This window comes from Phyllostomus hastatus, unplaced genomic scaffold (genome assembly GCF_019186645.2).
Source record: "Phyllostomus hastatus isolate PE091 unplaced genomic scaffold, TTU_PhHast_1.1 phas_contig_1, whole genome shotgun sequence".
In the NCBI taxonomy this organism is placed as follows: domain Eukaryota; kingdom Metazoa; phylum Chordata; class Mammalia; order Chiroptera; family Phyllostomidae; genus Phyllostomus; species Phyllostomus hastatus.
The window spans coordinates 12,935,319-12,963,246 of NW_025333498.1; the positions used below are offsets into that span (position 1 = coordinate 12,935,319).

General features: G+C 38.5%; 1 protein-coding gene across 6 annotated transcripts in view; it reads left to right on the forward strand.

The window, feature by feature from the left end:
* CCDC141 (coiled-coil domain containing 141) overlaps positions 1-27,928 on the forward strand; it is a 175,935-nt gene that overhangs the window by 13,238 nt on the left and 134,769 nt on the right. For 5 of the 6 annotated variants that reach the window (XM_045851162.1, XM_045851134.1, XM_045851306.1 and 2 more), the window contains exons 3-4: positions 16,605-16,796; positions 21,242-21,350. In XM_045851162.1, coding sequence (XP_045707118.1) covers positions 16,605-16,796; positions 21,242-21,350 — 301 coding nt within the window. Of the gene's footprint in view, positions 1-16,604; positions 16,797-21,241; positions 21,351-27,928 lie in introns of those variants that run through there. The other variant, XM_045851466.1, reaches the window with a different exon arrangement.

Consider the following 27,928-nt stretch of genomic DNA (forward strand, 5'->3'; position numbering starts at 1 on the left):
TGGTTTGCTTAATATTTTTATATTTGTATATCATTCTCCTAAGAGTGTAAGCTTCCCTCTGGGCAGAGATTGTGTTGGCACGTTTTAAGTTATTATCTGAATAATTAAGATTTTTTAAAATAATATATTTAAAGATTTTATTTATATATTTTTAAAGAGAGAGGAAGGGAAGGAGAAAGGGAGGGAGAGAAACATCGATGTGAGAGAAAAACATTGACCAGTTGCCTCTTGCATGCCCTCTTCTGGGAATCTGGCCCACAACCCAGGCACGTGTCCTGACTGGGAATTGAACTGGTGACCTTTCACTTTGTGAGATGGCACCCAACCCACTGAGCCACACTAGTCAGGGATTGCTGAATAATTTTTGTCTGAATTAATTGTAAGAGTTTTGGAACCTAAACATGACATACGTATAAACATGATACAATGGGCTTTCATTGAGTGATTGCTACGTGTCAACCACTTATTAAAATTTAATATTAAAATCAAATATTAAATATATTGAAATTATTTAAATGTATCAATTAGTTTAATCCTTAAAAAAATAAACATGTCAGATAAATTTTAGAGAGGCAACACACCTTAGAAGTTGAGCTGGTAAGTTCTGCCTGCCTGGATATGAATTGCAGTGTTGCTGCTTACGTGTGTAATTCTGGGAAAGTGTATACCCCTCCCTCTGTCTCAGTTTCTTCACTTGCAAAATGGGGTAGCAATAATGCCTACCTCCTAAGATGGGTGTGAGGAATCAATGAGTTAAATACTTAAAGAACTTAGAAACAGGGCTTCACACAGTGTTGAACGATTATTAGCTCCTATTATTTTTAATCCCCATTTTACAAAGGAGGAAACAAGTGCACACACAGATCATTTGCCACACAGCTGGGGAGCAGTGGAGCTGGGACCCTGGCTCCAGCAGGTGCATCTGTGCCACACCTGTACACCACACGCCACATGCCCTTCCACTGTTAGCCATACTGCAAAACCCCAGTTTTGGGGGGAGAGTTACAAGAATGGTAAAAGTCACTTTCTATCTGACTGAAAAGGACCACTCAGTAATTTCTTATCAACTCACAGCCGTGGCTCTTGCAGGATTTGCAGGAACCATGTTGCGTTAGTACCAGAATGGCTGTGCTCTGCTAGGCTAGCTCCTTGTCTGCTGTGTGCCTGGCCCTGTGCCCGGCCTTGGGGAGTGGGAGGGACACACAGAAATGCGAGACATCTTCGGCCTCCAGAAATTTATAATGTACAACAACACAGGGAGAACTGACCCTGGTGGACCCATGAAGCAATGAAATAACAGTGAAATCACAACATCAAGCCCTAGATCAGGGGTGTCCAAGTATTTGCCATCTCTGCACCACACTGGAAGAAGAGGAGTTTCTTGGGCCACACAGTAAATACATTGCGACACGTAATCACAAAAACAATCTCGTAATGTTTTAAGTAAATTTACGATTTGCTGTTGGGCTGCATTCATAGCCATCTTGGGCCACATGCAGCCCACAGGCCGCAGGTTGGACACCCCTGCCCTAGATGATTAAGTCCCCAGATGAAAAACATTGATAGTGAAAGTACTTTAAGGAAGTTCAAGGGAGAAGATAAATTAATTTAACTGGAGTTTTCATGGAGAAGGTGGAATCTAAGGTCAACCTTGAAATAATGGGGCTGTGGAATTAAGCAGTGTGAGCAGTTTCTGAGGCAAGAAAGAGTGTAAACTCTTCAAGTCAGAAGTAGCTGTCTCTGCTTCGGCTTCATCCTGTGAACAAATGTTAGTTCAGTACTCCTGTTTATTTATCCTTCTGTTCGGTTCAAAAACTTCCCGATGTTCTTGCTTTCATCAAGCCTTAGGGAATGTGTCATTTTCTTTGTTGTTGCTTTTTTAAAATTATTATTATTATTATCTAAGCATAGTAGAGTTCAAGTTTTCCAGGAAAACACAATGGCATTCTTGATAAGCCTCCAGGCTTTGTTTTTTCGGGCACATGAAAGGCCACAGAACACAGAGAGAAAGGTAGTGAAGTTTAAACAAATCCCAGGGTACAGACAACTCTCTGAAACAACAGAAAGCACCATGAATAATCTACTCCATGTACCTGTAGATTATTTCTAGCTATATTATTTACTTCACGTCACAGAGCAGACATGGGAGAGTCATTTCTATGCAAATACCCGAGAAGGAAAAATTAAGAAGATGCATTTGCAAAAACACAGTGTTTTAGTGCTTTTTGGGTGCATTTAAAATCTGTTTTAAAATACCCTTATTTCTGGGACCTGTACAAAAGAAATTGTTTTTGAACAACTATGATTTTGTAGTAAATTGAGGAAAATATCTGATTCTGTTTACATTTGGTTCTAAAGGGACTAAGTTGTACCTTTGAAAGGTTAAGGTTGTTCTGGCATTTCCGCTGTGAATGGAGTTTATGGTCCATTAGTAAATGGCTCCGGTTTTAAAAATGCCCCCCAAGATGCTTATTTTTTAAATCCAAATGGACTAATTCGATACAATGTCAGAATTTTCCAAGTTGGTTTTCTTAATTTTGTCTTTTTCTGTTACTGCTCATGTTACTGACGTCTGCTAGCAGCAACAGAACCATCTGCTGTTCTCCTAACTCGGTTTTAGCACAGGAACCCCTGAAAGTTCAAGAGCTGACACAGGAATTCTTAATTAGATGAGGGCTGTGTTCCAGCTCTCCATGAGAGGCTGTTCCCACTCAGGACCGCCGTGGCCCTCAGGTTTAGCCTTTTAGCTGCCGCTTGTGTTCCAGACTGGAAGCGACTAGAATGCAGCTCTGTTACTTGTGTGCCAGTGTGGGTGAGGGGAAGCCCACAAGCGGGACAGGGTAAGAACACCATCGGACAGGCCTGTGCAGTTCGGTTTTCACAGCCAGAATCAGGTGGTGGAGTGTTTGTTTCTCTTGCATCAGAAAAAGTTGTTAAGCCGTAGAACCATTTTGCTTCCATACTTTATGTCTAAACTAAACTAAAAATTAAATAAGTACGGTTTACACAAGAGACCATAACCTATGCTGATAGTGAAATAAAAGCATAAACTTCCTGAACAAGTAAAATGTGTGATTTCCTAAATATTCATTATCTTACAGGTTGGTTATTATTATGGTGCTGGTAGTTGCTCACTTTTGTAGAAGACTGCATAGTGGCCAGGCAGTGTGCCCCGCACTTTACATACATCATCTCACTGTGACTTTAGAAAAACATAAAACATTATGAGGAAAGCACTCTCCATATGCCCATTTCCTACACATGAAAGTGCGACTTGGAGTGCTTGCTTAAGTTCGCATGGTCAGTAAGCGGCAGGGCCTGCTGCCGGTGTGACTTTGATGACACTTGGAGGATACTCTTACCCATGTCACATGTCCGTGACCTTCCCACCCAGGGCAGTTTCTATGCCCAAAATTCCACCATTAGGGAATAATTCTTTCAAATTATCAATAAATTATTCTTTATTCAAATACAAGCAGTGGAGCAAGCGTCTTTCCATCCTGCTGTATTGTACTGGTGGGACCTGCTTCAGATTCCTCTAGCCCTGAAAGCTTTCTTGTCCTTGGTTGACATCTAAGTTAGATGCTTTTCAAAAGTGGAATAGTGGCCCTGGTCAGGTAGCCCAGTTGGGTAGAGTGTCGTCCCAATACACCAAGGTTGCAGGTTCAGTCCCTGGTCAGGGCACCTACAAGAATCAACCAGTAAGTGCATAAATAAGTGGAACAACAAACTGATGTTTCTTTCTCTCTCCCTTCCTCCCTCTCTCTACAAAATCAATAAATAAAAAATTAAAAGTGTAGAATAGAGGGGAAATAATATGAGTTTTTATAAAAATAGAGCCTTAAGTTAAAATAAATATTCTCCGCTAACAGAGTTGGTACCAACCAACATGTGGAACAGGATGTGTCATGAATATCAGGGTTTTCCTCATATTCCTGAAATCACACCGCATGTTAGCTCATTCGTTCCGTCCACACCCATGGCTGACTCCAGTTGCCATCAGGAAACGTTATACATAACCTGTGGAAATGTAACAAGCGTTGCATCTAATTGGGCTGTACAGCTAAAATATTTCTGTAAAATATCAATGTGACAACTAGGTTAAAATGGTTATATAGCAGATGTCTTTACTTCATAGACTGCTGTCACAGCTACTGTCTCATTTGTTGCTCACGTAAGGACCAGCGTGGTCTGGACTCCTCTTTCTTAACCTGAGTCTTAGTGAGGTTTGGTTTGTTTGTTTTCTGTTTTTACATTCCCACGACTTATTATTTTATAGCTGGACATTTGTACCTTTTGACCCATTCCCCCCACCCTCCCCTCCCCCATGTCTGGAAAACACTAATTGGTCCTGAGAGAGGTTTGATGGCTTGCTCAGAGCTGCTAAGTGGCTGAGCTGAGTGAAATTAGTTCATCATGATCTTTCCACTATGCTGTATCCTGTGGCCTCCTGGCACAAGCTGAGCACTCAAGCCTCATCCTATGCAGAAGTATACACCTGATTCACAAAAAGTGCTGTCACAGCACAGCCAGAAATGGGATGCTTTGGGCCCCAGTGGGGATGTCGCACCTAAATCTCATCCTGTGCCAGCATGGAAGATTCTGGTGTAGAGATTCCTAAGTCCTCTGCTGATGGCAGTGTACAGAGACCCATGGGAGTACTGTGGCACCCAGTGGGAGATGCCACATAACTCACATACAGTGCTAAGGACAAAATCAGGTAAAATTACACTTTCAGATTTTAGCTCGGAAGTTCCTTACGTGGTTGAGTAGGAGAACAAAATACATCCATGTATTGAAATAAACAAATACTTTCAATGGAACTCTGGATTCTAAGTAATAGTGATAATAAGAAAGGCTTTATTACTAATGATGACAAAATTATTTTCGTTTGTCTTATTTTTAAATGATCTTTCCTTTACAGTGAAATAGACTAAGCACTATACTAATGTATTTGAGCTATATTGTTTCAACTTTAAAAAAATATTTTATTGATTATGCTATTAACAGTTGCCCCAAATTTCCCCTATTGCCCCCCTCCACCCATTATCCCCTTCCCTCCGGTAATCCCCTCCCCCCTTAGTTCATGTCCACAGGTCATGCACATAAATTCTTTGGCTTCTCCATTTCCTATACTAGTCTTAACCTCCCCCTGTCTGTTTTATACCCACCAATTATGCTTTTAAATCCCTGCACATTTTCCCCCATTCTCCCCCTTTCCCCTCCCAGCTGATAATCCTGCAAATGATCTCCATATCTATGATTCTGTTCATTTTCTGGTTGTTTGCTTAGTTGTTTTTTTTTATTCAGTTGTCAATAGTTGTGAATTTGTTGCCTTTTTAATGTTCATAGTTTTTATGTTCTCCTTAGGTAAGTCCCTTTAAATGCCATGTAAAATGGCTCAGCAGTGATGAACTCCTTTAGTGATGAACTACCTTGTCTGGGAAGTGCTGTATCTGCCCTTCAATTCTAAATGATAGTCTTTGCTGGGTAGAGTAATCCAGGTTGTAGGTCCTTACTTTTCATCATTTGAGTACCTCTTGCCAGTCCCTTCTTGCCTGCAAAGTTTCTTTTGAGAAATCAGCTGATAGTCTTATGAGAACTCCTTTGTACATAACTCTCTGCTTTTCTCTTGCTGCTTTTAAGATTCTATCTTTATCTTTAACCTTTACATTCTAATTATGATGTGTCTTGGTGTGGCCCTCTTTGGGTCCAGCTTGTTTGGAACTCTCTGTGCTTCTTGGACTTGTATGTCTATTTCCTTCACCAAATTAGGGAAGTTTTCTTTCATTATTTTTTCAAATCAGTTTTCAGTTTCTTGCCCTTCCCCCTCTCCTTCTGGCTTCCCTATGATTCATGTGTTGGTACACTTGGAGATGTCCCAGAGGGTCCTTATACTATCTTCATATTTTTTTAATTCTTTTTTCTTCTTGCTGTCCTGGTTAAATGAGTATTTTTTTTCCTAATGTTCCAAATCGTTTATTTGAATCCTGGCTTCCTCCCCTCCACTGATGTTTCCCTGTAGATTTTTCTGTATTTCACTTAGTGTAGCCTTCATTTCTTCCTTTATGCTGCTGCTGTACTCACTGAAGTTTTTGAGCACTCTGATCACCAGAGTTTTGAACTCTGCATCTGATTGGTTACTTATCTCCATTTCATTGAGTTCTTTTCCTGGAATTTTGTCTGTTCTTTCATTAAGACATATTTCTTTGTCTCTTCAATTTGGCAGCCTCCTTGTGTTTGTTTCTGTATATTAGGTAGAGCTGCTTTAACTCCCTGTCTTGGTAGCATGGCCTGTTGTAGAAAAGGCACTTGTTAATTACATGGGTGGAGCCTTAGGTAATCCCCAAGGCAGGGTGACCCACTGCACCAGTTTGTGGCTCTGTATGTGTGGAGGACTCAAGCAGGAGACAGTGCCACTGCCTGGCTTCTGGAGTGCCCAGTACTCACCCTGTTTTCAGTCACTTCACCCACTTCCCTTATGCGACTGGCACCCTTCCAGCTGTTGCCCTGGTGGTGAATCGCAGAGCGGGTGTGTTTGTGTACATCCCAAGTCTGTGTGGGCCCTTTAAGCTGAGAATCCTGAAAATTGTCAGTTTCTTCCACTGCCCCAGTCCCCACTGGTTTTTACAGCCAGAAGTTATGGGGATTCATCTTCTTGGCACTGGAACCCTGGGCTGTGTGGTCTCGCCTGGGGATGGGATCACTCACTCCCAAAGTATCCCTCCCACTTTTTATCCACCATGTGTGAATTTGGGGCCATCTACTCTACCACTGCCACCACCTCTTCATGCCACACTGTGTCTCCATGCCTCTCTGCCCTTCTCGATGACTCCACCCCACCTACTCATGTGGATGAATGTGGCTTCTTTAAATTCTTGGTTGTTGGACTTCCATACAGCTCAATTTTCTGATGGCTCTGGGTGTTATTTGTTTTGACATCTAGTTGTACTTCTGTCCATGGCTGCAAAGGAGGTGAAGTGTGTCTGCCTATGCCTCTATCTTGACCAGATGTTTCAACTTTTTAAAGTCAACATTATTGTTAGTTTAAAAATACAATAGAACTTTATATTTTAAAAAATATTTTTGTGTTTTACAGTGTCAAGTTGTATACTTCAAGGCTAACAAGGTATTTATTTTTTTACTTAGAAGTTACAAAAGCAGTGTTGAGAGTAACTATGTGCCTGTAATTACTTGGGTAAGTAGAAATCCAAGATCAAATGGAAAGGTAGGAGATAAAAAAGTGTTTTGGTATGACTCATATAATTCTGATGATCTGAATCCTAGACTATGAGTATAATTTCATATATTACCCTAAATTATTGCCTATATATGGTAAAGCAGTGGATATACTGCCTTGCTTGTCTCATTCACCAGATTTTTACTAACTATATTATGTATGCAAGCATCAATCTAAGCTCTTGGGATGCAACAGTGAACAAAACAGACCAAAGTTATTGCCTTTTGAAACTTACAATATAGTAGAGGAAGACAGATAATACACAAGTAACATAAAAAGTAAACATGGGGTGACAATATAGACCCAGAGGCCCTGGAGAGTCACAGTACATGCTTATTATCACTGTGTTCCATCCAGTTTAACATGTTACAAGATTTTATTTATTTTATTTTTATATATTTTTTTATTTTTTAGTAATATTCTAAAAAAATATTTTTAGAAATAATTTAGATTCACAGGAGATTACAAAATTTGTTCACAAAGGACCTGTATGCCCTTCACCCAGTTTCTTCCAATGGTTATAATGTTTACCATTATGGTATAATATAAAAACCAGGAATTTGACATTGATACAATGTATGTGCATAGTTCTATGTCTTTTTATAACATGCGAAGGTTAATGTAACTACCTCTGCAGTCAACATACACAGGACTCTTTCACCAAAAAGATCTTCCTCTTCCACCACTTCATGTTAAGTATCCCCCTCCCCATGCGGCCCCTAAACCCTGGCAACCACAAGTCTATTTTCCATCACTGTGACTTCACCATCCAAGAATGTGATATAAATGGAAGCACACAGTTTCGACTTTTTGAAATTGACTTTTTTTCACTCAGCAGAATGCCTTTGAGATCAATCCAAGTTGTTGTAACAATAATTCTTTCCTCTTTTGTTGCTGAGTGGACTTCGATAGTATGAATGTACCAGTTTGTTTAACCATTCACCCACTGAGGCACCTTCTTATTGTTTCCACATTTTGGCTATTATAAATAAAGCTTCTGTGAACATTAATGTATAGACTTTTTGTGGAAGTAAATTTTCAGTTCTCTGAGATAAGTACAATTTCTGGGTCTTATGGTAGTTGCCTGTTTATTTTATAGGAAGTGCTGGACTGTTTTCCAAAGTGGCTATACCATTTTACATTCCTACTGGCAATGTGGAAAGATTTGGTTTTCTGCTTCCTTACCAGCATTTGGTGGTGTCATTAGTTTTTTTTTTAACTCTTCTATTGGGTGTGTACTGCAATGCTATTACAGTGTAATCTCCTACTAGAGAATAATCATTTTGCTTTTGATATGGACTAAAAATAATAGAAAGAAAAAGAAAACAATTTATGAGTATGTAAGAGTTTGTGAACACTGCTAAAAGCTTTTCTATAAGAAATAAATTTTATATAGTTAAACTAGAATTATTGACACAAAGAAAAAATATGTGTGGTATTAAGCAATCCAAGTGTATGGTTTTGAGGCTCTGGTATTAATAGGTCTCTAGGATGAATGATTCTCTTTCATCATTAATATTCTGCATATGTGAAGTAAAAGCTGTGGTAGTGATTTTTTTTTAAAAAAAGTATAAAGTACTTTGCTTATTAGTGGTATAGACTGTGAATGTGTTTTAATGATTCCTGGAGTCTCTAGGGGACCCATCAAGATGACAGAAATATTTGGGAGGTATTAAGTATTAGGATCCAAAGAGACTTTTGTCTTCTGATGACATATAAATTTGTAACATTGGCTCAGTGGACACAGTTATGTTTTTGAATCACCAAGTAATAGTTAACATTGACCAAGCACAATGATCTGAACTTGGAGCTGTGGGAAGCCAAAGGAAGAGGGCCATCATCTGGCTTTTGGGAACTAATAATCTACTGAAAACTGGATATTTGTTTTTAAAAATTTGCTCTTAAGGAATTACAATCAGGAGAAAATTTAAAGATGCATCTTTTCCAAATATGAATTTTAAAGCCCTGATTTTACTTTTTTTTCTATTTACCATTTTCAGTAACTTCATCTTAAATGAACTGAAAAAATAAATATCATACTGTCCTGAAGGAAATACAAAAGTGGACAAGAGTTCTAGCTCTCACCTCGCTTATAATCCACCTACTTTCAAACTTGCTCATTCACAATTGTGTAGAGAAATGTACATTCAAAGTAGAAAGGTGGGGAAGGCATCCAGAGGAAGGAAGAACTGCTTTCTGACTGGGGTGAACAGAGGGTATCCTGGAGGAGGTGGCACCGGAGTTGGACTTGAAGGCTGACAAGTTTTGGATAGGCAGAAAAGAAAGCGTAAAATATTCTAGCCAAAACGAGCATCAAAAAACAAAATAAAATTGTGATGTTATATGGAAGAGACTAACAAAAATAATAGAACTTAACTATTTTCAAAAGTTTCCAAAATTTTCATTTGTTGCTTTCAGGTGTCCTAAATTGTCTCAGTTTAGTGGTAACACTAAAATTATTTCTATGAGCTGGAGACTTTACCTGTATCTCCCAGTCTGAGTTACAGATGGACTCCGCCATGCCAGAAAAACATATGCAGGATATACCACATATATTTGCTCTTTTAGAAAATTGCTATTCAGGGGACCATTTAATGCTCCACTGAAGAGAAAATCCATAATCCTTTTTGTGCTCTGCATGGCAGTTGAGGTGGTGCAATATCCATAAAATATGCTAGTACTTAAAACCAGCTATTTCAAAGCTACACTTAAAAAGACAGAGTGCATTTTTCAAGTATCACAGAATATCCTTGGTTCCCTATTCTTTTGGAGCCCAAAGGGAAAGTAGTGCCTTGTAGCATCTCTTTAAATAACCAACTTTATGATGTTTGCCAGAGTTTCTTTTTCTCAGATCCAATTCCAGAATACTTTCCTGAGTTTAATGACTAACCAAGTGGGAGAGGAAAACTTAAATTAATCTGGCCTTGACCGAGTCCTGAGGCAAGCTATTTTTAATAGATTGCTCATCTTAGAAGTTTCATATCTCCTTGTCAACGTAAAGCCTGCCTATACTGTAAACTGAGCATTCTATTTTGTTCTGTTTAACAACTAGCTTAAAAAAAATACGTTGTGACTGCTACTGTAGATTAATCTAAGTGTTTTATGTAGTCACTGGCCTGAGGCTTGTTCAACCTGATAATGGATTTTTTAATCTGAACGTGTCTTTTTCCTCCCAAAGGACAAGAAATCGATTTTTTTCCTTTAGACTTTGAAAATATATTGAACTATTTTTTGTGCCTCAGACAAGTGTCTAATTTTTCTCTGTGATATTTTGTGTAAACCACCTGCCACTTTCTTCAGATTTAAAGAGGGCACCATGGTGAGGGGAGGGCTTTGTTATGCCTTGAAGCAAGTGACAGGGACTGAAGGGTTAGAGAAGGTTTAGAGAAGAATGGGGGGTGGGAACCCAGGGTGTTCAACTCTTCAGGGGTAGAAAGGGAAATTACCGCTCACCTCTCTCGGAAAGCATCTTTCTTCTAAATTAAGACATAAGTAGGAAGTGAAAGCTCATTTGTAAGATGGGTTGCTCTAGTTTACAGTGGAATGATGTGGCTCCTGAACACAGCTAACACTCTCAAAAGATGGGGCTAGAGGGTTTTTGTTTGTTTGGTTTTTGTTTTGATTTTTGCAGAGGTCAGCTGTTACTTAGAGACAACTCAAGAAGGTAAGATGTGGGGAGAGCTGGACTCATAGGCCACTGGTGGGCACTTAATTGTTGTAATTATTTAAAACTTCGTAATATCTGGATAACATCGAAAGTTCGATAATCACAACTTACAAGTATCTCTGCTATGTCAAAAAACTGCAATTCAAAATGAATAGACTAATACATTTTTAGGCACGTGTTAGCCAACTGAACCCCCCATTTAAAGAAAAACAGTTCATGAAGTGTGGGTGCTGACATAGGGAATATAATTTATCATCAGCATTTGCCTTGGAGCCACTTCACCCACACTCACTGTTTCCAGCACCTTATACCCTTTAGAAACACAGAGTCTCAGCAGGTTATCAGGTCCAGACTACTCTAGTCCTTACCCTTCACCGTGATGCCAACCCCCACCTTCTAGCCTCAGCTGCAATTCAGCCTGTTTCCCACTGGCTAAAAGTTAACTCATACACCTGAAGGTATCCAGATACTAATATGCCATTCTTCCCAGTCACTGATCCATTCAGCAGGTCGTGAAAGCAGGTGCTGATTCGGTGTGGGCCACGCAGAGATGCGCGTGGCACGTTCCTCTACTCAAGGGGCTGATGTGAAGGTGGGCCAGTTTTTGGTGACTGCATTTTGAAAATTTCAAACCCCCTGAAATCTTTTACCTACATTTGCTAATTGTAAATATTGTTCTACATTTGATTTTTCCCATATTAAGATATTTATATGTATCTCATATTAAATCAAGTAAGCCCAATATATTTTGGAGGGGCTTCTGCAGAAAGGCATATAAAATATCATTACAAGGAAAAGAACAGTGTGGGGGGATTTTTTTCTAAGATTATTTGCCAGGTACATAGGGGTGGGTGGACAAGGCCAGCCACTGAGCCATACGAAAAGCACATACCCAGGCCTGGGACCAACTCCGGGTGGAGCGTTGAGAGCAGTGGGAAGTTTCGTACGGTTGGCCCACGGGCCAGGGAGAAGCGGGTGGGGGAAGGCTTGTGAGAAACATGGGATGGGCAGGTAGGCAGTGACCAGATTGCGGAGGGCCAGGTACACCACAGAAAGGAGGTTTCTTTTTATTCTAATGTTTGATGAATAGGCACTGACAGGTGTTAGGCAGGGAGTAACCCAGTTTGTGCACTGCTATCAGAACTTTATAGAGAAAATGTCTAAGTTAAAAGAACTACTGTAGAGGAGGAGTTTTCAGACACCCTGATAAGCCTGGAGATAGAAATATTTTGGAAATTTATTGGCTTTTAAAAGTCCTAATGCTCACCCATTAATAGACGTCTTATTTTCCATCCCCAGCAGAATGGATGTGTAGACAGGTGCTTCTAAAACATGGTTATACCTCAAAATCATTAAGGAATTTTTTAAGAAACAGATTTCCACTTATTTTACTTCATGACTACTGAGTCAGAATCCCCTGAAGTGGGACCCAGAAATCTTCATTTTACGAAATATTCCCCACGTGGCACTGGGGCTGCCAGTGTCCTGCAGGGGGCTTGAGAGCACTGGGCTGTAGAAATGGTGAGGATGCAACTGCAGAGGCCTTTGCAAAAGGGCTCAGAATCGGTCAGTGCCCTAGACAGCCCTAGTGGACACTAGGGGAATACATTTATCACATCGGCCTGCATTGTTCAAGCTGCTGTGTCAATGTCTTTGTGTCTTCAGAAAGTGTCACAAAGGCACAAATACCTGAAAATTGAATGAGCATTACTCAACACTGCTGTTAGCAGGGGAGATGACTAGCACTATGGTTGTGTATCTTTGGCCAAAACACTCTAAAAATACCAATTTATTAAAATTAAAAATATAGATAGCCTAAAGCTCAAGTATGTACTCAGACTTTTCAGCCATTCTGATAATTTTTTTTAAAATCAAGACTCAACCATTTTGATAAAATATCTGGTTTAAAGAAGATAACAGAATGCAGGAGATGGTGTCTGTCACTGTGGACACTGCCGCACCGGGACTCTGTGGGCTGACCTAGGAACACGTGTTCGCTGGTGTTCCTCCGGAATCAGTCATCTTGCTTGTGTGACTGTGACAGACAGTCCAGGGAATGACACACGGAGATGATAATGGGAATGAATTCAGACATATACTAAATAATGGACGTAGGAAAAACCATTTAAAACTAAACTTGACTGTCATCCATGATATTTATTTCAAAATGTTTCGGAATAAATGTTATGAAACATTTTATCTTCTTGGTAAAAGAAGAGATAGTATTGCTTGTAATCATTAGTTGACATTTCATTATACATGTCAAAGCCAAGATTCTTGTTAGACATTAAAACTTTTCTTAAGTCTTCTATTTCTGAACTTCAATCTTCTAAAGTAAAAGTCTTATTTGGACATTGTGAATAGGGGCCATCAGAAAGTGGGTGTTGGGGAAAAGAATTGATATGCAGGGATCGAGATACTTCACTCTCTTCAAAATCCATGTGCCAGAGTAACATGCATTTAAAAGCAGCTAATAATGTTTATCAGATGCAGTTTTATGGCTAACCCTCAACTGAAAAACAGGTGATTTTAACTTGTTTTATATATTCATTAAGTATGTTCAGTTAGGAGAAGCCATGAACAATGTGGACAAAAACTCTGAATGTTTATTTGTATAAGTAGGAGAATCAGGCATGGCCGGATCCAGGGACACAGTAATGTTGTCCAAGTGCTGTCCCTGCATCTCTGGGACAAGTTCTCTGCGTGGCTGGTAGGAAGGCCAGCCAGTTACAGCAGGCTCACACCTGCCGATTTATAACTCTGGCGAAAAGTCTTTCCAGATAGCTCCAGCAGGGAAGCTGGAGTTATGGGATGGGATAGTGCAGGAATGGGATTTTCCAGGTTTGGATCATCTTTCATCCCCACATCAATCACATTTTCATCCTTGCACCTTTCACCAATCCATACGTGGAATGGGTAACTCTTGTAAGTTAGCCCTGTGTCATCGCCTTCCTTTGTCAACGGATGAGGAGGCAGTGCTGGCCCTTCCCGGAAGTCCCGTGTCATGGGTTTCTCACAGACGTGTTTCTGAGAAGGGCTGCTATGTGTTGGGACAGTCCTTCATCAGACCCCTCCACCACAAACCACAGCGACATGGTGTGACAACCAAAAATGCTCAGCGTGTTTTCAATACTCCTTTTGGGGGACTTCTGGTAAATACATACATACATACATACATACATACATACATAAATACCAAAAAACCCAAAACTGTGATAGGTGCTGGAGCCATAAATATGAGTAAGACAGAGCTTAGGTTTTTGTGTTTCCTTCACAGACTTGAAATCGTTACTACTTGCATGCAGGGGGTATTGTGCCCTCAAGTCCTTTCCATTAGCACCTTACTTACATCTGTGTTTCAGGGTATCTGAATGGTAACATTGTGTTCCCTGAGTGGGGGAGCGGAGGAGAAAGAGGTAATCTCCTTGGGGGCTCGGCAACCGGCATTAAAATAGAACAGTATTTCCTCTTTGCAGACAGCACTTATACGAGCACCAGATTCAGACGGGAAGGCCTGACCAGCAGGGTGACATGATACACAGGCAACCACAGAAAGTTGAAGAATAAGAGAACTAAAAGCCTTCCTAAGACCTTTACCAAATCTGAAGGCGTATCACAGAGACCCAAGGATTACATGTCGAACACCCACATGGTGGATTTTGGCTTTGGGTTCAGCTCATGCTTCATTTCAGGAATCTCACCGAAATATACTTCATTGGTCATTATCTTGGGCTTTTGGATTGGCTGAAAAATATTCCTGCTCTGTGAATCCTGCCTAGTGTGAGTCCCCCTGTTTGAGTCCCTCTCTCCTCCAGTGTTTCAGGATGGGGGTTGATAGGCCCTGGGGAGCACTGGACTTTTCTCGGCCTCTGATCTCAGCACCCCAAGAGTAATCTAAAATTCCAAGAGAATTTGAAGCAGATAGTTTTCTGCCAATCCTTAAAGCAGAATGTTTACTGGCTTCCTTGAAGAAAATATCCAAGAAAATGCAAATTGTAACAAATTAAACCCCAAGGGTTCTGCAATAATGTTCTGGCCTTGGAATTCCAGTGAATACAACATTTTGCAGTTCACATTGGAGGTCATGAGAGAATCCCAAGGAAAGATTGGAAACCAGAATTGCAGTCCTCCAGGCTGCCCCCAAAACCTTTGTATCACTGATTTATAGTGTCGCTTCAGCGAGGAAAGAACAGTATTAAGAGGTACTAAGTTACATGTGTTTAACAGGGCTAAAAGAATAAAAAATTCCTTATTTTTCCAAAATACTTCCAAAAACAATACTATTAGCCATGGAAATAGCCAGCTCCAGATTTATCTTACCACCTTTGTGTCAAATCTAAGAAATATGACTAAAGGCTAAGTGCTCTCTTGCTCGGCTCCAGATGAAGTCATTGCCTATTGTTTCCTGTTCTCCTCTGCATCTCCAGCATGGAATTATCAAGGTCTCGTAGTTGCAGTTTTTACTACAGCCTTTGGCAAGTGAATGAGATATCTTACATTAAAAACTCCTAATATAACTGTTTTCTTCTCCTTTACATACTCTTGGAGCAGCACCCATTAGAAACTGAGTAGAGACTGAGAAATTAAGTAGAAACTGAGGCCAAGTTATTCCCTTTAAATGACAAAAAGTATAAAATAAAGCACATGCACAATTCCAAGTTAATCAGCCCTTAAGATAAACTAAAGCTTGTTACATGGGAAGAACATGCCTAGGTAGTATGCTCTCAAATAGTGGTATAAGAAAGTACACACATTTGGTCTAACTCTTCTGGCAATTTAGATAGTCATTTGTTTGGCTTAGCCTAGAGACCAAAGAGAACAGAGCTGGCACGTGTTCAGTGGATATTTCTGAAGAGTCCTTTGGTAGGTCCAACACAATCTGCTGGAGACTTTTTCTGAGTAAGCTGTGAAATGATTAGGCCCTGGTTTAGATGTTGTGTTGCATTATGGATTTTATTTTCCTTTTTTATTAAGGACAAGAGAACCTTGAATGTATAATGCATAACAAATGATTGTATATCTGTGAATGTCTCTGATATTTTGGAACTTATATTATTTTAGTTTATTTTATTTTTAAAATTATGCCTTTATTTTTTTGCCAACTTCAAGGATGAAACAGAATCTTTGGGATCCTCCTCTAATCCCCACATCAGATAATTATGTAAACATATGTTCACCTTAATTGTCCATATTTTCTTCAATCTGTAATGTTGGTTTCAGATATTCTTGTTTTTACATTATGAGTACTCTTTTCTAAAAATCTAGTCTTAATATTTACATTAAGCTTCACAAACATATAAACTAACAATTATTTAGAAAAAATAATAAGTTTTACTGAGTTTCGTTTCTCACAATTTTTTTCAGCACTCTGGATGTGTTCAAATTAGTTTTTTTTTCTTTATTTTCTTTAATGTGAGGTTAACAACATTCTGTACCCCTGGGAATGTAGATGTGTACCCTTGATAAATCTCTAGATTTGAACAACTCAAATGCCAGTAGCTTGGTTCACCACAGACTCCACTGCTCCAGCCTGCCTGCTTGATCTGCCTGCCTGCATAGCAGTTTCAGTTTATAAATTCTCTTCTAGACCTTCCTAGACCACATGCAGTTTCATATATCCAAGTGTTTAAAATGTGATCCTGTATTCTTACACTGAGTGGCACGCTGCCTTATGCCATTTTTTTCTTCTCGGATTAGGCTTTGGAAGATCGGGTATGGGAACTCTTGCAGGAAGCAGACCAGACGGCCGCAGAGAACAAGGATCAGAGTCAGGTGTATGACGCCATGGCCAGCACCCTGGGGGAAGCCTGGGCAGCCCTGATCTCCATGCTTGAAAGACGAAGGGAGCTCCTCAAATTGACCTCTGAATTTTTTGAAAGTGCCTTGGAGGTTTGTATTAAAAAAAAAAGACAACAAAAATCTACTTCTGCCTGCTCTATGTCAGAACAAATGAATAGTACTCCTGAAAATATTTTATTTCTACAAACAGACCTTGCACCTGGTTCAAAAAAATGTCACAATAACCAAGATTATATATATATATATATATATATATATATTACATTTAATTTGTGATTATTAAAAGATAAGATTTTAATATATAAATGTAGGCCTTCAACCAAAAACTAAGTACAGTTCATTAAAATTAAGTAAAATATTAAGTAAAAGTAAGAACTCTACTTATAAGTCATTATATCTCCCTTTATAGAAGATAGTAACATAATTACTAAATCAAACAAGTACCTCTGATTATAGGATTACTAGGAAATAATGGTATAGAGTGTTCTTCTCAACTACAAGTTGTTAACTAAAAGTTCTGCTGCTTATGCAAAGGGAATTGCAGAATATTCCATAGAATGTTTGAATTGTGAGCATAGCATTTTATAAAGTACTTTTCTAAGGCATATAGTTGAGTTACTACAGTTTGAACTCATTAAAATGTAAAGGAAAAAAAAGTCCTGGGCCTAAAAAGGTCATTTCCCCTATGATTTTTCTTAAATTCTGCAGTGTTTTGAGGTTCCAAATTTCAAAATGTGATGCTCAAAGAACACTATTGGAAGAGATGTTATGGTTGGTATGACAGTTATGGGAAATTTCACTTTTAACTTCTCTGTCAAATGGCAGTACATTCATTTTCATGTGAGAGCACTGCTGCATGATGATAAAGCACACACTTTGAAAAATATGACATTTCCAAGCCGAAAATTTGGGACTTAAATGCAAAATAATGAAGGAAAGAAGATTAGAGATAGAACATAGTAATTGAGGTAGACAATCTCATGCCTCATGAATTTGGTTAAAAGTAAAAAGGAGGAGAAAAACCTTATTGTAATTTTCAAGGTTTGTTTTCTACAATTTGAACACAGAAGTCCAACTCACAGTTAATTTTACAGATCAATTTGGAGAAAAATTCTATGCACAATTTTCTTCTGTGAGAAGAACCAGGTGAAATATACCTACAGAGATCATACTATAGATACACCTGATTTACTCTATCTTAGTAAGTGAGGTAGAGGTGTCGACTGCCCTTGACATTCCGCTCATTTGAGCACAGGAAATTATCTTGTTTCCAAACATTACACTCAATATTTGTTTCTTACTGTGTAGTAGCATTAATGCTAGCTGATTTTCTCTTTGAGAAGTTACTTCCAGATAATACATAAAATAAAACTAAGTCAACCTAGAATTCAACCCAGAACTCCAATCCCTAGTAAAATGACTGATCTTTTCTTTTATATTATATACTAGTTTTATTTATTTATTTATTTTAAAAATATTATTTCTTTGTATTATTTTATTGTTATTCTGTTACAGTTGTCCTAATTTTTCCCCCTTTGCCCTTCTCTGCCCAGTCTACACCCCTGTTCCCACAGTCAATCCCCACTCGATTGTCCATGGGTCATTCATACATATTTTTTGACTGGTCCCTCCCCTTTCTTTCCACCATTATTTCTCTTCTCCCTCCCCTCTGGCCATTGTCATTCTGTTCCATGTTTCCATGTCTCTAGTTCTATTTTGCTTGTTAGTTTATTTTGTTCATTTAATTCCTCTTATAAGTGAGATCACATGGTGTATATCTTTCACCAGCTGGCTTATTTCACTTAATCATAATATTCTCCAGTTCCATCCACACTGTTTCAAAAAGTAGGACTTCCTTCCTTCTTTCTGCTGCATGGTATATTCCATTGTGTAAATGTGCCGGTTTTTTGATCCGCACATCTACTGATGGGCACTTAGACTGTTTCTGGCACTCAGCTATTGTTAAATGGTGCTGCTATGAACATAGAAGTGCCTAAGTTCTTTTGAATTGGTGTTTCAGGATTCTTAAAGTATATTCCCAGCAGTGGAATCACTGGGTCAAAAGGCAGTTCCATTTTTAGTTTTGGGGTTTTTTTTTGAGGAAATTCCATATTGTTTTCCATGGTGGCTGCACCAGTCTGCATTCCACCAACCATGCATCAGGGTTCCCTTTTCTCCACATCCTCGCCAGCACTTGTTTGTTGATTTATTAATGATGGTTATTCTGACAGGAGTAAGGTGATATCTCATTGTGGTTTTAATTAGCATCTCTCTGATGGTTAGTGATGTTGAGCATCTTCTCATCTGTCAGTGGGCCCTCTGTGTGTTTTTTTTGCAGAAGTGTCTGTTCAGGTCCTCTGCCCATGTTTTAATTGGATTATTTGTCTCCCTGGTGTTAAGTTGTATGAGTTCTTCATATTGAAATGACCTTCTTGTATCATTCTGCTTCCAATTTTGTGGACCACTGTATACTTAGCTTAAGGCAAACCCCTACATGATACTCCCTGCCTCTTGCATACACCAAAGCAATTTTCATTAATGATTTTTTTAAAAAGAGAAAGACTGACATTAAAAATACGTTTTTTAAAAAAATCCCTCTCATCATTTCTATTCTATACAAGCCAAAGAAAGAAGAAAAGTGGGGAAAAGATAATATCCACAAGGTAAAAGTTAATTGTATTTTAGGGAAACTTTCACTGAATAAAATTGTTCATTTATTTAAAAATTTTTAAATAATAAGCTGAAATATATAAGACTCTAAAACTCTTTGTAATATTTTACAGGGAAAAAACAAATTACCTACATGGTTTCTATTTTTTTTTGTTTTTGTTTGAAAGTTCTGCTCAAGAACTTTAATACCTTTAAAATCAGTTATCAGAAATGGAATGAATTAGAGATGTAAATGACATGTGGGTAGGATTTCCTTATTGAACTATGTGCATTCAAGAGTTCTTTAGAAATGCAAATGATTTCTTATTGCATGGTTGATACTTATTAGAGGACAGTTTCTGGCTCATACACTTAACCATCAGGAAGGCTTTTCTCTTCTCAAACGTAATGCTTCAATTTAGAAACATTGTCCCTAAGTGACAATGGCAGGTGCCCATCAGATGATCTAACATCACAGTGGAAGCCTTCCCTGCGTTTCTAAAGAAGACACACTCATTAGTCAGTCTCTCATCATCCCATGCCGTTTATAACTGGGTCTTATATGGCTATTGTAACAATGATAACACAGACCTTGTTCATCAAATAGTTACATAAAAATATTAAAAATCACCAAAGAAAAATCTCAAAAAAAGATAAGCACTGTGACAGGCTTTTGTCTTTCTCATTGATATGGTGCCTTTATAATTTATCTACACTTGATCCAAAGGTGAACATGTTGATTAAAATGCTCTTATAAACTATAATAATGACCTTTGAATCTTAGTGTTAAAACAAACCATCTGTCTGCTACTATGAATATACTGTACTAGCATAACCAAGTATACTTTGACCTTTTCTAAAATCGGTTTCTAAGATTAGTCCCCTGAGAATTTTAACAGCACTTCAAACATCTCCCTTTATACCTCCTCATGGAGAAACACAAAAAAGAAGTTGATCATATTCTCCACCATTTAGGATGTCAAATTCAAATTGCCATTTTTTTCTTGAAACAGAGGAGAAATTTTCCATTTTTCATTCTTGCTGTATCAGATCTCATTTTATTTATACAAATAATGCATACAATTATTTGTAAAAATACAAACAAAATTATAAATTATAAATTTAGAAACTAAACTTTTACCTCCCTAATCATACCTAAACCCATTCATTCTCATAATGTAACAATGTATTTATATGTATATATATACATAAAGCATATATATGTGTATATACATATATATGTGTATATATACACAAAGTCTCTCTCTCTATATATAGACTATATATATATAGCCTTTGTGGAAGAAATTGAATTAGACATTGCTTGGGCTTTTGGCTAAGATCGAGTTCAGAAACGGGATTGGGCTATGTATTATTTTGAAAATTGCATTTTTCAGGTCTAGGTCTAATTATGGAGGGGAAAAAACCTGTATTTCAACCTTCCCTCTAAATAGGTTCTTAAGTTAAATTTATTTATAATTATGTCATCACTGGCTAGCCAAACTTCTGTTAGTTTCTCCTATCAAATGTTCTAGCAATTTTTTGACAAGCTGCCTTATAATATTAAAAGTGGCTGTATTCATTACAATGGGCACAAACATTTTAGTTGAAAATTGTAATAGACATTTAACCAGTAAGCAATTTGGTTTATTTTATTATACATGATGTTTTTTGAGGTAAGAAAGGAATGCAAAGGAAAACATTGTTGCCTTGGTACTTTGTCAGTTGGCTACACGTGAACATACACCCTCGCACAAACACTCCTCACACAAACACGTACAGAGTCAGCTAGGCTATTAATTCATTTTTAAAAATCTGTATATAACTAAAAGTGGCAAATTGATTTTTATTTTTTCAAATGCCTCTTCCCTGTATTTCTCTTGTAGTTTGCTATTAAAATAGATCAAGCAGAAGATTTCCTCCAGAACACTCAGGAGTTTGAAAGCACGGAGTCCTTAAAATCACTCATTCAGCTTCATGAACGTCATGCCAAAGGCAAGAAATGTGTTCATTCCTCTCATAAGCTTTTAAATATTTTAAAAGATGTTAATGGGAGAATGCTTGTGTATGACTGTATTTTTAATTTACCTGTTTACGTATACCTCAACTCATTCCAAGAAAGATTAAAGAAGGCTCTTTTCTCAGTCATCTTCTGCAAGAAGGAAGTAGTTGTAGATGATTCTAAGGAGAAAGTGGAGAAACAGCCTCTTGAAGATTGTATGTGCCCTGGACATCACACGGCCTGCTCAATTTTAGTTCCTGAGCACAGGGGCCATGCTCACCTTGCGCCCCTGTGTATCCTCAGCATCTAGCAAGGCATTGGCATCTGGTGGTCCACCAAAATATTTTTTGGTCAAATAAATGGTTAAATTCAGCGACTGTTTCTTTCCAGGGACAGTGAGTGGAGGTCAGCCTTTAAATACCAGCTCTGGACAAGGGAGATCCCCCTTTCACTATTGCAGTTTAAAGAAAAAAGAATGGAGTAGTGAAAATTTTCCAGGTTAAAAAATCTAATTAAAAGACTGTCAACTCCCTCTGAACAACTACAAAGGTAGTCTAATTGTTAACCAATAATTTGTATGCTATGCTAGCCCTTCTCTAACAGAATTTGGGGTGGGCAGAGTTGCAGTAGGGAAGGCATTTGCAAAAGAGGAGCTGCTTATTATAATTTTTTTCTGAGGAAGCAGGCGAAATAAGGACAATGCTTCTTTCCTTTCTAATGCATTTTTCTAATTATTACTGCCCCAAACCTGGGGAAGAGTGAATGGTTTCCTGCACTCATTTGTCACGGTTCTAACTCAGCTTCAAGCTTGACCAGCTTGATTGTGCTGGGCAGGGGCAAAGGGGTTTTTAAAGCCACAAATAGATTTTGTGTTTTTATCACCCTCGAAAGGGACCCTAGATAATAGATCATAACTTTTCTAAATGTCAAAGATTAAAGGGCTTAATCTTTCCTGTGTAAATTGTAAGATGCTACCATGTGCATACATGTAATTTTAACTGATGGTTGTTCTTGAGGACCTGTCAGTATGCTGAGGGATTAGTTATCAACAGCATTAGAAGCAACAGCCTTAACACAGCAGCCTGCTCACTTTAGTATAGCAACAGCAATCCAGCCAGGTCCAAAGAGGGTGAATAGAATCACAAAAATTCTTCTTAGGGCACCAGAAAGTGAACCCGGGCCCAGGTCACTGAGACGGGTCTGTGGTCTCAGTCTTCACCAACCAGTATGAGCATCACAGCAACTTTACCTCCAGGAACCTGACAGTGATGGATGCTTTTGTTGAAGCGGTCCAGTACTGAGGCAACCAAATGCAAGCTTTTTTTAGGGAGTGAGTGGGTGGCAGTAGGGACTTTTCCATACATACTTTGGGTTGGAGCTGAAATGGAAAAGTGGCCTTAATGCTGTTTTATTGTTGTCGTTTTGGCTCCTTCAGAGTTACTAAGCCTGTGGCAGATGGATTCTGCGCTGCTCAGACCACAGGGCCCTGGCCCCCACGCCCCCACGGAGCTCACACTGGGTCCGCTACCTTTACTTTCAGGGTACCGTCTGCAAGTGTCCTCCAGGCCTTCTCTTAATCTAGGAAGATGGATGCATATGCTTGCTGAAGGCAGGAAACGTAGTTTATTTTTGTGATGACAAAATATTCTTCCATCCTTCCATCCTGATGGAGTGTTTATTGTCACATTTTTGTGTTCCTCTACATGATACTTGAAGCACAGAGATTACAGGGGGCTCTGGTCAGGATATCTGGCTCTGGATATCATATCCGGGCAGGATGTGCCCAATGGTGGCTTCAACTGCTTTGTTTTAAAAAAATAGGAGTAGGTGGAATTTGTTTAATAAGTAATTCAGTGGATATGATTAAGATTAGATGATTTAAAATGCATATTCAAGGAAAAATTCTGACTTTCAGTTAAGGACTGCATATCTGACTTAGTCTTTTCAGACTGTTACAATAAAATGCCACAGACTTGGTAGCTTATAAATGACAGACATTTATTTCTCGCAATTCCGGAGGCTGGAAGTCTGAGATCAGGTACCGGCCTGGTCGGCTGAGGGCCCTCTTCCAGGGTGCACATTTCCCATGTATCCTCACAGGGGGAAGGGGGTCGGAAGCTCTATGAGGGCTCTTTTAATAAGAGAACAAATCCTACTCATGAAACCTCTACTCTTGTGACCTAATCTCCTCCCAAGGACCTCACCTCCTAATGCCACCATCTTGGGCATTAAGATTTCAACATGTGAATTTTAGGGGGACCCAAACATTCAGACATAGTGATATTTGTCATTTTTAAATTTAAGGAAGTAAAATATATCTATAACTTATTTATTTTATAACTGGAAATTTATTCCTCTAAATCCCTTTTACCTATTTCTCCTACCCTAGTCCATCCATGTTCTGGCAAATGGCAATATTTCATTCTTTTATTGGATGAGTAGAATTCTATTGTATATACGTACCATGGATTTTTATCCTTTTCTCCATTCATCCATTGATAGACACTTGGGTTACTTCCAAAGCTGGGCTTAGATAAGTGTACAGCTTAGGGAATATAGTCAATCATATTATAATAATGGTTACCAGATAGTAACTAGATTTATTGTGGTGATTATTTTGTAATATATAGAAATATTGAATCACTATAATGTGTACCTGGAACTTATTATAACCAATTATATTTCAATAAAAATATATCTATTAGTGAAGCTAGACATCCTATTAAGGTTCTGCAATGTTGATCAGTGAGTACCACAAAATGGGAATGTTAGGATGACAAAGGTTGATGTAGTAACTGTAGAAACCACAATCAAACTTACCCCAATATTCACTGTATTTCAATTAGCTTCCCTTATACTTTTTCCTTATGCACCAATGCTGAGGTGTTTTGTATGTTAGAAACCTATTCTGTAACCTTGTGGAAGCCAGAACCAGGATGAATGGATTGAAGTTCCTGCCCTTTGGAATGTTCTAGACTAAGTTTGTTTTTTCCTTCACATGACAATCCCTCCGATAGTTTAAGATTACTATGTCCTCTCCAGCCTTCTCTTCTATGGATGAAACATGTCTAGTTAGTTAAAGTGTTTTTCAGAAAGCATAGTTTCAAGACCAATTACCAGCCTGGTGACCCTCAATTCCAAAACACATAATTAAACAATATCTTTTGAACCCATGCCAGAGGAGAGACCCAGAGTCATGTGTCAGGGGAGCCCATGACCCTTGCCCTCCAGAGTTCAGTGGGGCCCATGCACATTTACCACTGAGCGCCCTCTGGGCTGTGCCACCCAACATATGTGCTGCGATCAGTTATTCCCTTATTTGTTGCTGTCACCAAATTGTGAGACTCCAGAGGGCAGGGACTAGTGCATCTCTGAATCTCCAGGACTTAGAAGAGCATCCATTCCAAAGTATGTTTATGGAGTGTTATTTGTATTCAATGACAATGTAAGACAAGATAGAATGCTGGGAACTCGAGTAATACACACGGTACTGTGGAGACCTCGAGGAGAGAAAGTCGGTTCTGAGTGCTGACAGATCACAGCTGCAGCCTCCACACTGCCGACTGCCTTATGCAGTAAACGTTACACATGAGGAGCTTCCTTGCAGGAACAATTATATTATTACTTCCTTATCCTTACATGTTATATATGGCTTAAATGTAGCTGAGATATAGGTGCATTGGGGCCCTCTCTGCTTTTGTGTATATTTGAAGATGCTAATTGAATGAGCTTAAGAAACATGGATTGCCATGGAGGAACATTGGAATGCTTTAAAATGTGTTAGGAAGAAACGTTATCCATGATCTCAATGCCAAGTCTGTGACCTGGATACTTTTTAGAAAATATGTGCTTGGAAGGATTGTTTAGCAAGCTATAAATCCACTTACCTTGTGTACATTCCTCATGAATTTGAATCCATCCATTTGAATCCATTTGAATTATCCATCTTGAATTTTCTATTTATGCTTAATTATGGCAAACTGTATAGGTATTAGTTTAAAATACTTTTTGAGATATAATGACAATCAAAACAATTAAACAATTAAAATTTATTAAATATCTAGTAGCTTCACATGACAAGGTATTATGTCATTAAGTAGGGTTTGTAAATGCAAAAAATGTATAATCTTTATAGCTGAGTAGTTTAAAGAAGGAGAAGGAGAAGATATTACCCTTTGCAACAGCATGGATGGACTTGGAGAACATTATGCTAAGTGAAATAAGCCAGTCAGAGAAAGACAAATACCATGTGATTTCACTCATATGTGGAATCTAATAAACAAAGTGAACTAATAAGACTCATAGACAGAGAGCAGGTTGATAGCTATGTGAGGGGGGTGGTCACGGGTTGGAAGGATCTAGCAAAAGGAAAAAGAACTCATGGACCTGGACAATAGTGTGGTGATTGCTGGGTGTGGGGAGGGAGGAGGATATCAGGGGGATAAATGGTCATGGAAAAAATACAATAAAGAAGAAATTTTAGAATAGCTTTTCATAAGGTCTTTAAAAATGATTTTTTTCCATGAGGGCCAGCCCAACTCTTCAAAAACAGTTTTATAAAAAGGAACTGGATTTGATGAAGTGCTGGCTTAAATTAACTGAGCAAAAAAAAACACAACAAAACTTTCCCTATTCTACTTTTAAAAAATGGTCTGAAATTGTGTTTTAATGATGCATTCTTCAAGTAATTTTAGATCATGCAATGTTACCCAGGGATCTGATTGGAACTCTGATATCGATGCTCATCATTCATTGCCTACTTACTTCAGTTTATGGCTCTTATGAATCTGACCCTGGATTAAATGTACTGCATAAATAATCAGACATATGTATTTCTTCAGCATCATATTTCTATTAATGCTTGCAAAATAAAATTTATTTGTATTAAAAAACAAAGAATACGAGTACAATCTTTAAAAGAAATGCACTGTAGAGATTTTATATTTCTTGAAAGTCAGGATACATGTAGATAGTTTAGCCTTGAGAAAAAATATACACTTTGTATGATCAACTGAAGGAATAAATAACCAGAAAAACATAAACAGTACGAAAGTAAAATGTAAGGAACTGACAGAGGGAACCGAGGGAACAGTTGAGCCTCTTTAATGACTGACTTGGTAGCCGTGACAGACCGACTTTAGCCCAGGCACGTTTTACAAGTGAACTTTGGCTCAGGAGCTGTATTCCTGGCGATACTGGGGTAGTGGTTAAACCGTTTTGGCAGAAGCTGAAACAGAAACCAGAAAAAGATCACAAAGGGAAATTTTGGCTAATTATATGTATTTTGTAGGGACCAGAATAGGTTGACCTATTGCACCATCTGTATCCAAGCACCTAAAGTTGTGTTTCCCTTTCTCGTTTGAAAAGTCTAGTGTGTAAGAGCTAGTTATGGAAAGAAAGAAAAGAAATACTATGTGGAAACCCTGCAACCTGCCCATACTGTGTGTGTGTGTGTGTGTGTGTGTGTGTGTGTGTGTGGTATTGATTTATCTATACATTAGCATTTTACAAATCCAAACTCTTGGGCTTGATAGGCAAGGCCTCTACAACCTGTCTTTGCCTTGTTCCTGCAGTTGTTTCTTGTGCTTCCACATAAGAAATTGTTCTAGACTGACAGGCTTTTGTCTGCTCCTGTCCCTCTTGTGTTGTTTACCTCCAATTCCATTCCCTTGTTTGAGTGATTTACTCTAATTTTAACGTTCTCTTTAACTTTCCCTCTTCTGTTTGAATTATCCCTTCCTCTGCCCTCCTTCAAGTCTGTGGTTGTTTTGGTTGTTTGTTTCTTGCATTGTCGACTCTCAGTCAAATTGCCCCATGCACATGATCACTCTTTTCTCACTCTGAGCAGATAACACCATTTATTACCTTATTAGACAGATTTGGGTCATGTGCCATGCACACTTCAAATTCTTTCCTTTTCATCTCTCTTTACCATACCTTCACTTATTCATTCTGTCTTCCAGCTGTCCAGCTGTCAGTCAAGAAAGACAATTGGTCCAACCACCACAGCCTAATCATTGCTGTGTAGTTTGCTGCCAAATGCTAGAATGCTAACACAGAATGTCCCAGCACAGTGGACGTGGTTTAGTGCATTTCTTGTAGTGTGATATTTGGTGACGTACTGACCCTCTCTTGTTCTTCACAGTTTTCATCCTAAAAAGTAAAGGCTGATTTTCTATCTGTTTTTTCTTCTAAGAAAAAAAATTTCAAAGATTTCCTGTCTTGTTGACTTCATCACCTGGTAGCTTAGCTTCTGTTTCTATTGCTTACTGTCATAAAACACCAAATCTTCTCATTGTCTTTTGTTTATGTCTCTGGAGGACTGCTGATCTCTAGCATTATAGCTCTCCTAATTCTTCCCCCTCTTTTAATACATTTGATCTCATTCAAACATTTTACAAAAGTTAAACATCTTTCCTGTGCTGGTCACAATGCTAAGTGCTGGGGTTACAGTCATGGTCATCGTAGTGCATTGGAGGCTAACAGCAAAGACAGAGATTAATCAACTAACTCAACACATAAATGTAGAGCTATAGCCATGATAAGAACTGTGAATGACAGGAACATTGTG